This window comes from Xenopus laevis, chromosome 2L, assembly GCF_017654675.1.
Source record: "Xenopus laevis strain J_2021 chromosome 2L, Xenopus_laevis_v10.1, whole genome shotgun sequence".
NCBI lineage: Eukaryota > Metazoa > Chordata > Amphibia > Anura > Pipidae > Xenopus > Xenopus laevis.
In genome coordinates, this window is record NC_054373.1 from 43,032,947 (window position 1) to 43,048,111 (window position 15,165).

A 15,165-nucleotide genomic window follows, 5' to 3' on the forward strand; every position below is an offset into this window, starting at 1 on the left:
TTTGCTTTCATCTTCCCGGGCGCTTTCCAACTGCATCTGATCACACAACTGCCTTCTGACCTTTCACCCTGCACCTGAGGCATTGAAAAGTAATTGAAGGAGGCTGTAAAATCCATTTGCCCACCCCACCATATACACACGCACACAAACATCAGCTGTGTATACACACTTACAGCAATACTGCACTTGCATTTGCCTTAGGGCACAACTACTGGTCGGATAGATTTACCTGACGCAGCAGCACCGACTTTAGACCTTCACCTGCCTACAAATCGTCAGGAACAAATCTGTCAGTATGGGGAAATCCAACCAATCTCCCATGCAGTTCTGACCTTGAGTTGTGTACCCAATTAGTATCTGTCAATTGCTCCCTTCTACTGACTGATAACAGCACTCCTATACCTCTTAGAAAAATTACACATTACTGTGTCATTAAATGAAAATCTATTAGTAAAGTGGTTTTTTCCTTGTAAATGGTTACATTCTACTTCCTGATCCCAAAGAGCAAAGTCAAACAAACCAGCAGTCCCCTGAGAAAACCCCTTGCTACAGCTGCAGCCCATTATGTTTTAAATGAAAACTATACCCCCAAACAATGTAAATCTCTATAAAATATATTGCATAAAACAGCCATTCAAGCTGAAGAAAAGGTTACATAGCACATAACAGATAAGCCCTGTCCAATACAATGGTGTTTTATGTGTTATCTACTATGTAACCTGAGCCTTTTCTCCTTTTTTCCAGCTTGAATGGCTGTCCTCATGGCTACACAGCAGCTTGTCTACAGTATATAAACTATAGTAGTTTTTGAAGCAAACATGCCAGTTTTACCAGTGCAGTTCAACAGTACATTATACTTAAAGGGATACTGTCATGGGAAAACATGTTTTTTTCAAAACACATCAGGTAATAGTGCTGATCCAGCAGAATTCTGCACTGAAATCCATTTTTCAAAAGAGCAAACAGATTTTGTTATATTTAATTTTGAAATCTGACATGGGGCTAGGACATATTGTCAGTTTCCCTGCTGCCTCTAGTCATGTGACTTGTGCTCTGATATACTTCAGTCACTCTTTACTGCTGTACTGCAAGTTGGAGTGATATCGCCCCCTCCCTTTCCACCCCCCAGCAGCCTAACAAAAGAACAATGGGAAGGTAACCAGATAGCAGCTCCCTAACACAAGATAACAGCTGCCTGGTAGATCTAAGAACAGCACTTTATAGCAAAAGCCAAATCCAACTGAGACTGATTCAGTTACATTAGGTAGGAGAAATAACAGCCTGCCAGAAAGTAGTTCCATCCTAAAGTGCTGGCACAAGTCACATGACTGGGGATTTCAAAATTGAATATAAAAAAATCTGTTTGCTCTTTTGAGAAATGGATTTCCTTACAGAATTCTGCTGTTAACTGATGCGTGACAGTATCCCTTTAATTTAACTTTCAGGTTTTGTACATTGTACAGCAGCTGGGGTGACACTGGCATGCCACTGGTACTGAAGTTATATGAGAAAACGGCACACCCTGATAAGTGTTTTTGGAAAGAGACAAAATTCTGGAAAAAAATGTAAATAATGTGATGTTAGCATGTCACAGTGACACCGGTTTTATTATAGGTCCTTAGGGGAGCGCTTCACTCCCCTTGCCCTTCAGCACTGTTGGCGCCTTGGTGTTGTCGCAGTGATTAGAGAGTGTCAGTGGAGAATGCAGCCTTTAGCATGCACCAGTCGGTTTTTAATAGAAACTTGTCACTAAGCCTATAATAATCTTAGTGCTGCCAATTTTTTTTTCTAATGGAGGTGCCCCCCCTGCCTCCCCCCAGCCCACCATTTACTAACCTAGGTCAATCTCCGACACGGCTCAGAGGAGAGCAGGCGTGAGAGTGATGTCTTGGGGGCAGTGTTCTGATTGGCTGGAGGGCAAATACAAACAGCGTCCCAGTTTATCAAAGCATTCTCCTGGCCTAAAGCTCAACATCACTCACGAAGCTGCATGTTGTAGATCAACACAGAAAAGATTAAACAGGATTTTATAGGCATAGTGATACCTTCTTGTTAAAACTGGAATGTGTCACTATTCCTTTAAAGAATATATGTATGCACATTTCCAGTAATCTAGTGGCATCCAGTCCTAGCCAGCATTCTATACTGGGTTTCTGTATGCACCGAATCCACTATTTTGGATACGGCCAAATCCTTCGCGAAAGATTTCGTTGAATAACGAACCAAAACTGAATCCTAATTTGCATATGCAAATTATGGGTGGGAAGAGGAAAACATTTTGTACTTCCTTGTTTTGTGACAAAAATTCACGTAATTTCCTTCCCTGCCGCTAATTTGCATATGCAAATTTGGATTTGGTTTGGCCGGGCAGAAGGATTCCGCATAATCCGAATCCTGCTGAAATAGGCCGTATCCTGCCCGAATCCCGAACGAATCCTGGATTCGGTGCATCCCTAGTGTTAAAGCAAAACTTTACCCCCAAAATTAATATTTAAGCAACAGTTTTTATCATATCAAGTGGCATATTAAGGAATCTTACCAAACTGGTATATATACAGTATATTTAAGTAAATATTGCACTTTTACATCTCTTGCCTTGAACCGCCATTTTGTGTCTCTGTGCTGCCTCAGAGATCACCTGACCAGAAATACTACAACTCTTAACTGTAGCAGGAAGTAGTGTGGAAGCAAAAGACAGAAATCTGTCTGTTAATTGGCTCATGTGACCTAACAAGTTTGGTTTGTTTGTGTGCACCGTGAATCCTAAGATCCCAGGGGGCAGTCCTTATTTTTTAAAATGGCAATTTTCTATTTAAGATTACCCAATGGCACATGCTACTAAAAAAGTATATTATTATGAAAATGATGTATTTACATGAAGCAGGGTTTTACATATGAGCTGTTCTATGCAATATATTTTTATAGAGACCTACATTGTTCAGGGGTATAGTTTTCCTTTAAGCAGGCCATACACCAGTAATATTTTCTAAAGCCAGATAAGTATTATTATTGGTACATGTATGGAGGCCAGTTGCGCCAGACTGATATCATGTGCTATGGACATTGGTTCTGGACTGGTGCAGATTTAAAAATTTCACCTGTTGCTGCACCTTGTTGGCCAGTGCTTGGTGCATCAGCAGGTGAAAAAATTAAGAGGTGCAGCAGCTGCATGCACATCAAGACCTGTGGTTGGCAAAACAATATTTTTAAGATGACCATATAATTGTAGAATTGCTTGTTTGGTGAGGTTACCAAATGAGTGGATCTTTGCTTTATATGACCACCTGTAAACCATATTGGGCTAAACTGATCATTTGGCCTTACGGCCACCAATTGGATCATAATGGAGGCCAGTGCAGGCTGTTAGGAGTAGACCACATCAAGAAGTAGATGTAGTCCTCAATTCTTGGTCAGATACATGTTGAGAAGGAAGAAGGGGAGTGCCCATACATCTGCCAACTTTGTCTGAATCCACTTAAACCTGTGTATGACCAGCAGCCTGTGTTAGACATTAGCCGTAGGACAATAATGGTGCTCGTGGCCCATTACCAAACAATTTCACTGCCATATCACATTCTCATTGCAAATTTTTAATTCGAAAAATAATGACAATGTTGTCAAGAGTTGCTCAGAGCACTATCCATATCTGTGTCTGAATTGGATTACAGGTTTAAACAGAAAGTGGTTTGCACCTATGAACACGCCTAAGGATAAGAGAGCATTAGCACCCATTAAATTCCATACATAGATATCAGTAACAGAGGGAGTAGGTACAAACACGTGGCTAGAATGCCATATGCAAACACATATCCATCCGTGGCTGAGTGATGTTTGTGTATACGTACGTTTATTTACCCGACACATTATCTCTTTGTTTCTTTAAAGGTGATGTGCTTTGGCAGGTGAATGGCATCACTTGCTCAGTACACAAACTCTCTAGTTCCTATGAAGCACTGCAGAGTGTGATGTATAATGTTTGGGTTCTCGGTCACACCTGTATGGGTTGCTCATAAACACAATGTGCACGTTTCTCCTTGGCTGACATTTAGCCACAGCCCAGTATCAGGCTCCGTAAGCTTCCTTTGGTTTTACAAGGGACTAGCATTCTCAGCCAAACTGTTGAGTGATATAATGATTAGGAGTAAGCAGGTACAAATCATGTAGTAACCTGAAATAAGGCTGGGTACCCATAGGCCCTGTGTGGTCAGCAGCTGAATGGCTGTATACATCGTTTGTGTAACTGATTGTAGCTCCAGGCCAAACGTTCATATGTGTCAATGACCACTTTGACCAGGAACAATGACACTATACATGAAAGTGTTTTAAAGTAATGTAAATATCATGTAGTGTTGCCCTGCACTGGTATAACTGATCTGTTTTCTTCAAAAACACTACTATAGTTCATATAAACAAGCTGCTGTGTAGCAATGGCAGAAATTGGAAAAAGGCTATATGGCACAGGTTAAATAGTGGATAACAGATAACACCATTATGTTCTACAGATCTTATCTGCTGTGTAAACTGAGCTTTTTCTCCCCATTGCTACACAGCAGCTTATTTATATAAACAATAGTAGTGTTTCTGAAGCAAACACATCAGTTTTACCAGTGCAGGGCAACACTGCATTATGTTTGTATTACTTTAAAACACATCTATTTTTTGAGGTTACTGTCCTTTTAAAGAGAAAGTTCACCTTTAAAGGAGTTGTTCACCTTCAAACACTTTTTTCAGTTCAGTTGGTTTCAGACAGTTCACCAGAAATAAAGAAGTTTTCCAAATAATTTCTATTTTCTAAGTGTGACCTTTTTTCTAATATTGAAGTCTAAAGTTTCATTTTTCACCTTTGAAAGCAGCTCTGGGAGGGGGGTCGCCGACCCTGTAAACTGTTCTAAATTGATACATTTCTTATCTTTGACCTTGCTGAGCAGAATCCCTGAGTAACAGGCAGCTGTTAGAATTGATACAATAGTTGCTAATACTCCAGAGATGTTGCTGAAAAATGTATCAACTAAATGTTTCAAAATTGTAACAGAATCCTCACCTGAATTACGGAGCTGCCAGACTGAAACACCAGAGACAGGAACATTCAACGTTAAACTCAGATTTTGGAAAAACTGTTAAAAATGGAAAGCAATTGAAAAAAGTCTTTATTTCTGGTGAACTATTTGAAAACATCTTAACTGAAAAAAAAGTGTTGGAAGGTGAATACCCCCTTTAAAATAACTTTCAGTAGGTTCTGCATGAGCCTATATCTAAGATTCTAAGTTGCTTTCCAGCTGTTTCTCAAATGCTTATTTTCTTTTTCTTATAATTTGCTATCTTACTCATTCTGCCAGCCAACAATGAAAAATGTCTGGTTGCTATGGTAAGTAAGCCAGAGCAACCATATTATAATTACGACTTTAATCCTGAGAGCTGCAGAACAAAAAGACAGATGATAATTATGAAATTCACATGGCAACTAATTCCATACTGAAAGCTAAATTTAAGGTGATCTACCTCCGCGGGGCAAATTCACTAAGATTCGTAGTTGCGCCAGCGTCCGCTTCGCCAGGCGTATATTCGCCAGCGCTACGCAAATTCACTAAAATCCGAAGTTACGCTCAGGGGAAGCGTAAGGTTGCAAAGTTACACTAGCGATGCTTAATTTGCATACAGCGCCAAATTGAAGTTACAATGGAGGTATATGTAGCATCACTACACAAGCCTGGGAAACCTTCAAAACAGCAAATAAAATTTTTATTTTGCCCTACACATGTGCCCACTGTATAGTTAAGTTGCCATGAGTTAGGAAATGTAGGGGGGAAGGAGTGTAGCCCCAAAAAATTTTTCGATCTTTTTCAGCCTATCACCCATATAAAAAGAAAAACGCCAGCGTTTTTTGGGACTTAAAAAATTTTTAAACTTTTTTTGAAGCAATCCCTATCTAGTCTATTGCACTTCGCCTGATCTGAGGTGGTGAAGGAAGTCTGGCGTAAAAGGTAGCGTTCAGAATAATCCGCGCGTCAGTGAATTTGCATAGTCACGTCCGTTGCGCAAATTTGCCAGGCATAAGGGTGTAAAGTAACACTAGTGAATTTACGCCAGCGTCCGTTAGTGAATCGGCGAATTAACGAAAATGCGCTACGCTAGCGCATTCACGCTAGTGTTAGGCGCTTCGTTGTTTAGTGAATTTGCCCCTAAACGTCCTCTTTTATTTATGTATAGGGCCTGTGTTCCACTTAGGCTTGCCACTGGCATTCCTATATATTTATCTTTTTTCCCTATTAATAACCTTAGGATCAGCCATCATTTTTACCGGTCAGGCCAGTAAAATACCGGCAAGGTGGCAACCTTAGTTCCACTTCATGGCCAACACTGTACATTCAACATCACTGATGTTCAGACCAAGCAGGCCTGGGCCCCTCTAACCATGGGGACTGAAAATTAGAATGTGTTCCAAAGTGATATAAAGCACCGGTGCCTAATGTCATGGCTTGTATACGAGTAGAGATATTAAAGCAGTTGTGACTGGAGGGCCATTCCAGTGTTTGGATGGATTTATGTGTTTTCCCTAGTAAATGATTGCTGCATTGCTCAGAAACTGGATAATTACTTTGCAAACCACATTGGATTATTTAAATGAACCTTGCCGCAGGCCATCGCTCGGACATCCCAGCATCCCTGACCACGCTAGCCAAACATTAGAATGTAAATTTAAGAGAAAGAGAGTCAAAAACAACTTTTTGCCAGGCTACATCAGGCATGAAGTCCGTAGAGGGCTACTAGGGGCTCAACAACGTCACTGTATTCTAATATATTTCTAGTTTTAAAGTCTCCATAAATGTGTGCAAAGACCATTAATACTTTGAATATGTAAATTTATATAAATTATAACATCTATTTCATCTCTCTCTCTATCTCTCTATATATATGTTGTATATACAGTATATAGAATTACAGATCATAGCTCATCCACATCACTCTAGACATATCTCAAGGTCAGCTCTATGCAGACTAAGGGGCAGATTTATCAAGTGTCCAATTTTGAATTTATGGGAGATTTTTTAAAACTCCCATGAACTCGAAATTTATAAAAAAAAAAATAAAAATCTAAATTTCAAAACTCGAATAAAATTTATTTCGAGTTTTAAAAACTCATGTCAGGAAAGCAGCAAACAACTCCAAATTGATCCCAGGACGTCTCCCATTGACTAAAACAGCAATTCTCCCATTGACTAAAACAGCATTAGGTGACGAATAGTCAAATTTGAGTTCTTAAAGGGCCAGAGTATGATAACTCTCGAAAATCGAATTTGTATTTTTAAAAAAACTCAAATCTAATTTTAACAATTCCCTAGTCGAATTTGACAGTTTTGACCAATTTGACCCATAAATGTAAGGCCGTCCGATTGTGATGTATTGTACATCTTCCTGTTTTTCATTATCTTACAATTTAGCCTGCTGCATGGGGCACATTACAGGTCTCTCGCTAATGATTCCTGATGTCTTTGTTTCAGGCCCGGCTGGCGGGGGAGAGAGGAGCCCATGCTATACTCTTTGATATTAGCAACGACCGAGGTGCCTTACAGCAGGTGGGAATCTTCAGTACATTTTTGTATTTCCATTGCTGATAATTTCCATGAAAATTAACTTGATAGAACTACTTTTTAGCCATGTATCAGGAATAGTAATGCAGAGATCGACTATTTTTTGACCTGTGCCTACCCGAACCAGACCTCTCCCAATCCAGCGTTCTGCTATCGTCTATATATACCCATGTACAGTAGCTCTATGCGAAAAGCTAATATATCTGCATCACATACTAATGTACTGTCTCCTCACTTCTGCTGAGGACCAAACACCTGCACAGAACTCTGTCCCAGGAGGTAGCAGACTAGTGGCTCTATGTAACATAGCAACATGTTATTACATATACATGTATGTGCATGATTCTGCCTTGGGTGGGAGATAGACCAGTTATAGACCAGCAAAGTAACCAACCTCAGGAGAGATAGGGATCATATATTTAGTTGAACAGAACTGCTCAGCAGAACAGAAGCTCTGGCCTTTTGGCCTAAATTTTACGGAGATTTTCATGTCCTTTGAAGTTTAAAAGAGTAGAGTTTCTGCTCCTCAAAATGTGTGTGCACTCACAGGTATCAGCCCGTCCATGCACACACACACACAGAGGATTTCATTACAGAAATACTAAAGTATACATTTTCGTGCCAATATCTGCTCTGTGTGTGTTCTAATGGGCTGATACCAAACCGCATCAGTGCACACACATTTAGGGAGTGGAATGCACCAGTGTGCCATTGAACTTACATGAAAATGATGATGACCAAACAGCACTGTCACATTTTCCCATTTAAACTAATGGCAGGCAGCAGTGGTGGTTTTGTGAACTTCTCAGCCAGCTGAAATATGCTAAAACTGTATACGCCTCATGTCTTATGTCCTTTATGATTAAAGTGGGCCTGTCACCCATACATAAAATGCTGTATAATAAAAGTCCTTTTCAAATTAAACATGAAATCCAAATTCTTTTTTTATTAAAGCATCCATTGCTGTTGTTAACTCATCTCAGCTGTCAACCGTATATTGCCTGCCCCTCCCCTATGCTTTAGGCAGGGATGGGGCAGACAATTACTTTCACTTTCCATTCAGCACTCCCTAGATGTTACTGCTCTCCCCACATCCCCCCAGTTCTCTTCACCATTTAATTGTGTAGCCAGGGCATGGGGATGGACATCAGGTCCCCCATTCTGGTACACAAATAAGATTCTGAGATGATACAAGGCTCTTCTTAATCACAGTGTCCACAAAATGGCTCCTGCCTGCTTGCTATAATTATGAGTTCCCAGACTGATGGAAACAATATTCAAATAATTTATATAGTGTAATTAAAGTTCATTTTGTTTGAGTAACATGATAAAATAGGATTTGGAATAACTGTTTTGAGTGATGGGTCCCCTTTAAAAGGCTGATATTAGTCAGAATGGATAGGGGAGTTTAGATCAAGCTGCAGATCATCCCTGATATTAGAGGATATGCAGTTGGCTTTGCAATTATTTTCTGTTCTGAAACTCTTCAGTTTTAAGTAACGTTGTTACTTGGTTGAGTCTGACCTTAGCAACCAGGCAGTGGACAGAATAGCAGATATGGAAGATGGATAGGTCTGAAAAGTTTTGGAACTGAAAGTTCATGAAGCCTGTAATACCTTAAAGGAGAAGTTAACACTATTTGTTACCCCCCAGTGACTAACCTTTAACCCCATGCACAGCCATCTTGCTCCAGGCTCCAAGGAACCCCCCCCCCCACATGAGCTCAGACTTGTTTTATACACAGTACAGAACTTTTCCATAGATTTATGTACTGTGCATGTGCCAAGTTGGAGCTCACATTTGGGATATCTGAGAGCCTAGGCTAAGAAGAAGCTGTTCACTGATGTTTCCTTCTACTTCTACATATTCCACTAGCATTGCATTCATGCTGCTCCGTACCTCCCCTGTCATTTGCTAAAACATGAATACTAGATGCCTCTGTTTGCCCACTTGCCTCAGTGATGATGCAGCATTAACAGCAAACAGACACTAACAGGCCCCACCGTATTTCAGCCAGTTCCCAAGGAATAGTACACGGAAGTGCCATACAACAAAGGAAGCACCCAAGAAACACAGAACATTATGTTAAATTGATGAAGCGTAGCTTGTTTTTTGGATCATACGTCCCCTTTGATTTGATTGTGCAACGCTGAGAGAAATACTCTGTACTCTGTAGGCCTCTAAATTACAGCTTGCTGGTTTAGTTATGAAGATAGTGTTCTGATGGTTACGCTCGCTGTGACTACAATTCTCAGTATAGCTGGAGGGATGCTTATTTATATAATGGTTTTACAGAAGCTTTATAATAAAGCTGCCCATACATGTCTAGATGTGGTTAGAAGTGTGGCCGATTTCAGCAATACTGCCCAACCATCTGCTTATAGGCTGGCAGTTGGGGGGCTTTATAGTATGATAATACTAAAATCTGGGTGGATGGAGAATTATCGGAGGATTTTTGTTGGCCCTAAGTGAAGAAGAGCTGCAACTTCGCATCTTCACCTCTTGCTCACTCACTCTGTATTTAATACATATTTATATGCATGAAAGCCATTATATGGTAAGCTGGCATTGTAGGCACTTGCCACATTGCTGTTAAATGTGAAGTTAATCGTTCTGTTATCTTATCATTCAGGATATTGTTATTTCACTTTAAGGCTTAAAGGATAACTAAACCCTACAAATGAATATGGATAAAATGCCATATTTTTATATACTGAACTTATTGCACCAGCCTAAAGTTTCAGCTTCTCAATAGCCGCAATGATCCAGGACTTCAAACTTGTCACAGGGGGTCACCATCTTGGAAAGTGTCTGTGACACTCACATGCTCAGTGGGCTCTGAGTAGCTGTTGAGAAGCTAAGTTTAGTGGTCATTGCAAATTATCAAGCAGAAAATGAGGTTTGTCTGTAATATAAACTGATGCTAAAGGGCTGATTATTCAATTCTGATGCTTATTGCACTGGTTTCTGAGCCGTCATGTAGTAATTATCTGTATTAATTACTAATCAGCCTTATATTGTGACATTTCTATTCTATGTGTACTGTATATTGTGAGTGGGTCCCTAAGCTCAGTAAGTGACAGCAGCACAGAGCATGTGCAGTGAATCAGCAGAAAAGAAGATGGGGAGCTACTGGGGCATCTTTGGAGACACAGATCTTCGCTGCTAAAGGGCTGTGGTTGCCTTGGGCTGGTACAGAAGTCCAAAACACAATGTACAACATTTCTAGCCTATATATTTAGTTAGGCTTTTGTTCTCCTTTAATGGCATCTAAGCAGCAGGTTACCTATTTTTTTGTGAACTCACAAGAATATACATACTAGAATACTGTATGCAGTGACTACATGTCTACAACCTGCAGTATACTGATTTATATTTCACTTGCCTCCTCCTCTCTTCTCTCACACTAGCTGCAGCAGCCAGCTGGCATTAACCAGCCCGTGGTACTGATCTGGGGCCCTGATGCTGAGAAGCTGATGGAGGTTGTGAACAAAAACAAAGAGGCTCTGGTGAAGATCGAGGTGCAGGAGCAGCCCAAGTGGGTGAGGCAGGGTTTCTAGCTGTACTTGGAGGGAGAGGGGAGCTGTGGGACATGACTATAGCTCTATGTTTGGAAAGTGGTGACTGAGTTTCACTGACAGATCTGCTTCTCGCTCGCAGCTTCATCATGACATCTGGATCCTGCTCACTGTGGTTGGCACCACCTTGTGCATTGTCTTGTGCGCAGTTGCCCGGATTCGCTGCAGGCAGCCCCCTCCACAGGTAACATTCTGAAAGGGATACTGTCTATGGGAATTTTTCTTTTCAAAATGCATCAGTTAATATTAATATGGCTGCTACAGCAGAATTATGCACTGAAATCCCTTTCTCAAAAGAGCGAACAGATTTTTTTATTTTTAATTTTAAAATCTGACATGGGGCTAGACATATTGTCAGTTTGCCAGCTGTCCCAGTCATTTGACTTGTGCTCTGATAAACTTCAGTCACTCTTTACTGCTGCACTGCAAGTTGGAGTGATATCATCCCCCTCCTCCCCCCCCCCCAGCAGCCTAACAACAGAACAATTTTTTTTATATTGCAGAGTGAATTATTTGCAGTGTAATCAGTGTTATTTAGAAATAAAAATCATGACAAAATCCCTTTAAATAGAAGTTGGAGTAATATAACGGTATTCTTATTTATATTAGCCATGCACTGATTTACAAAATAAGGTATATGGGATGTACATAATAGAATGTGTTACTAGCCAAGAAATGAGGATAAAGTAATCACAGGTAAGCAGGGTGCCTTTATCGTAAAATAGGTGCCTTTATCTTATAATGGGTGCCATAAGGTTACTTACTGTGAGATTGTAAGATATACAGAGATATCTTGTTTTATATAGAGACTGATGCACCCCTCATAATGATACTAGAAGTAGGCATGCATCGAATCCACTATTTTGGATTTGGCAGAACCCCTGAATCCTTTGAGAAAGATTGGCGGAATACCGAACTGAATCCTAATTTCCATTTGCAAATTTGGGGTGGGAAGGGGAAACATTTTTTAATTCCTTGTTTTGTGACAAAAAGTCACACGATTTCCCTCCCCACCTGGTTCGGCCAGGCAGAAGGATTTGGCCGAATCATGCTGAAAAAGGCAGAATCCCGAACTGAATCCTGGATTCGGCGCATCCCTAATTAGAAGTCACCAAGAAGTTTCATGACCATAAAAATCACAAGGCTGTCGGCTGGGAGTACAAAATACAATAATTCAAGTGATTGAGTGCACAGAGCTTTTATTGGTCCCCTTACCTCTGAACATTTGTGTCCAAATTGGGCACATCTCACAGATCTCACAACTTCATAAAGATCGGTCAGGGCACTGTGTGTGCAGGCCAGTCAAGTTCTGCCACTTCCATCTCAGCAAACCAATTCTGTATGGGCCTTATTTGTGCACGGGGATGTTATACAGCTGGGTTTGGATGCGTATTCACCGACTAAAGCTTGAGCGTTATTCTGTGGCTAAGGATCCTCTGCCTGGCGCTCCCAGTCTGTAATCTGCTGTGCATTAGAAAGACATTGACTCCAGCAATTGTCAGTTTCAAGGATACCTTTCACAACATGTGCAGCACAAACCTTCCCCTGCACATTCACTTTCCATAGCCCGGCCTTGGCCTTTGTCGAGTGTGGTTCATTAACTATACTTTATTACGTGATTACTTTTGTGCTTTTTCAGGACAACAGCCTCCTGTGACTCCTGTGTCCTGGTACAGATGTCTTTCCACCAGAATTCTGTAGACAGTAGACAAGCCTATACCAGTTCACATCATACATAGTTTAAACTAGGCAGGTGTCTACGAGTTCCCATTATATGTAACGTAGAAATGAAAAATGTTACATGGGCTGTGATGAATTAGACAACTGAATAAAAATAAATCCCCTATTTTCTTTACAGCTGAGTCTGGACTTGCAGCTGGGTTATTTTTATTGTTCCAAAACTGTTTTGTCCATTTAATAACACGTTTATTTTATTTCTATTCTGTTCCTTTCTCTTTTATCCAGTGCACAAAGGTAAGCATGCACTAAAAATATCCTTTCCTTTCGATAAAAAAAGCTCTAATGCCATATACAACGTTCCTAGTTTAGGATGGCAGTATAAATGTTCCCTGCTTCCTTCTGTTTTCAGTGATAAAAGTGCCCCAATAGGTGCTTAACAGGTGGCATAAGCAAAACATATTAAAGGGGTAATATACACTAGTGATGTGCGGGCCTCAATCTTTGGGTCACGGGTGGGTTTGAGTTGAGCATTCCCTTCTGTTCTCCCCGCCGAGACCTCTCGCTGCAGGCTTCTGGCTCGTCAATTTATAGACTTGCCCCTGCCCCTTACATCACCAAGGGTTGGTCGTGAATCTATAAATAGAAGGAATGGAGAGGGCCGGGTGGGTACGATTGCGGGTCAAGGAAAACTTGATCTGCGCATCACTAGTATACACCTATATACATGTTTTAACATAAATAACACACATAAATTGAATGTATAATAATAATAAATGATACTACTACTTCATAATACTGATATCATTCAACCATTTATGCTCAAATGCAGCATGAAAAGTAATGCTCTGCGTCTAATGTGACTAATTTGTGTTCATATTGGTGCAATGCATGCGCAGTACAAATTGATGTGAGCCTGCACTAGAACCCTGGGTAAAACACCAGATTAGGGTGATGCTCCTTACACTTCCAAACAGTTTCGATTGACAACGGTGCATGCATAATGGCTCATGTGAAAGCGTGCATATTGGAGCAGAGATTTTCAGAGTGGCCTGCATCACTGCATCGGTTTCTATGCTGAGCTCCAGAAATAATGGCATCCTGACATTTTTAGCACAAATACAATTATTTTGTTACAAAAACAATTGTTTTCCTAGTAGACCATACATAATATTAAAGTCTATTGTTATACAAAATTCTATAGTTAGTATAGATACGGGTATATATAATTTATGTGAGGGCATGGAGAGGTATGTGTATGGATGCTGGGTTTTCAATTGGAGGGGTTGAACTTGATGGACTTTGTCTTTTTTCAAGCCAATGTAACTCTGCCTCCATGTAGCCTCTGTTGACCAAACTGTAGAATGTTACTTACCTTTAAGTGCTCTAAACACAGGGGCTTCACTGGTTTAAATCGTAAGGAAATTTTTTTCAAAATCATTTTTGTACTTTGTGTTATAAATGCCCATCTCTGACAACAAACTGTAAAGTCTTTAAATCTGACTTGACTTGATGTTGCCTGTACTTTCTCTGCAGGACTCTATACAGCAGCAGACTCTTGCTGCCATTAGCCGTCTGGGTACTAGAAGATACCAGCAACGGATGTTAAAAGACCAGTGTGTAAGCGGAGGTCGGGTAGAAACAGGCAGCACTAGCAGTTCTGTGCCAGTTTGTGCCATCTGCCTGGAAGAGTTCACAGATGGGCAGGTAACTGCTATAACCATTTTATATATATGGAGAAAGTGTGGGAAAGCAAGCCCCAGCCGCTGCACTGAGTATCACGTTTCTTTTTGCTTGTGTGTGAGAAACAGGATCATAAAGCCAAGCACAACCTCTCCCATCTGGCCTTTATCTCTATTTTCAAGCCTTTGGCTGAGAAATATGTTTTTTGCAGGGCAGTGGGCATTGCTTGTTTTTCACTGTTAATAAAGGGCATTTTTAGAATGACATATAATGCTAGGTAGGGTGGAATTATCAACTCGATCATATTTATACCTCTTATTCCTGTAATGCATTGTAGCATTATGCCATAATCTTTGTGTTTTGTAGGAGTTGCGCATTTTGCCCTGCTGCCATGAGTACCATTTGGCTTGTGTGGATCCTTGGCTGAGACAGAATCACACCTGCCCCCTCTGCATGTATGATATACTAGGTAAGTGATACTTATGCAGTGCTCTCTAATCAATGTGCCTGGGAATTATTGCAGAGGGGTATACAATGTTTATTCTACCAAACTGGAACTTGCTGGAGCTGATAGAAAATTTCCGAAACAAAGATAAGAACATTTATCATGTTTTAACATGTAATAGGTTTAACCTTTG

General features: G+C 40.5%; 1 protein-coding gene across 1 annotated transcript in view; it reads left to right on the forward strand.

Moving 5' to 3' along the window:
* rnf43.L (ring finger protein 43 L homeolog) overlaps positions 1 to 15,165 on the forward strand; it is a 58,885-nt gene that overhangs the window by 32,732 nt on the left and 10,988 nt on the right. The window contains exons 3-7 of the mRNA XM_018246222.2: positions 7,500 to 7,574; positions 11,000 to 11,131; positions 11,250 to 11,351; positions 14,381 to 14,551; positions 14,894 to 14,996. Of these exons, the coding sequence (XP_018101711.1) occupies positions 7,500 to 7,574; positions 11,000 to 11,131; positions 11,250 to 11,351; positions 14,381 to 14,551; positions 14,894 to 14,996 (583 nt within the window). The remainder of the gene's footprint in view (positions 1 to 7,499; positions 7,575 to 10,999; positions 11,132 to 11,249; positions 11,352 to 14,380; positions 14,552 to 14,893; positions 14,997 to 15,165) is intronic.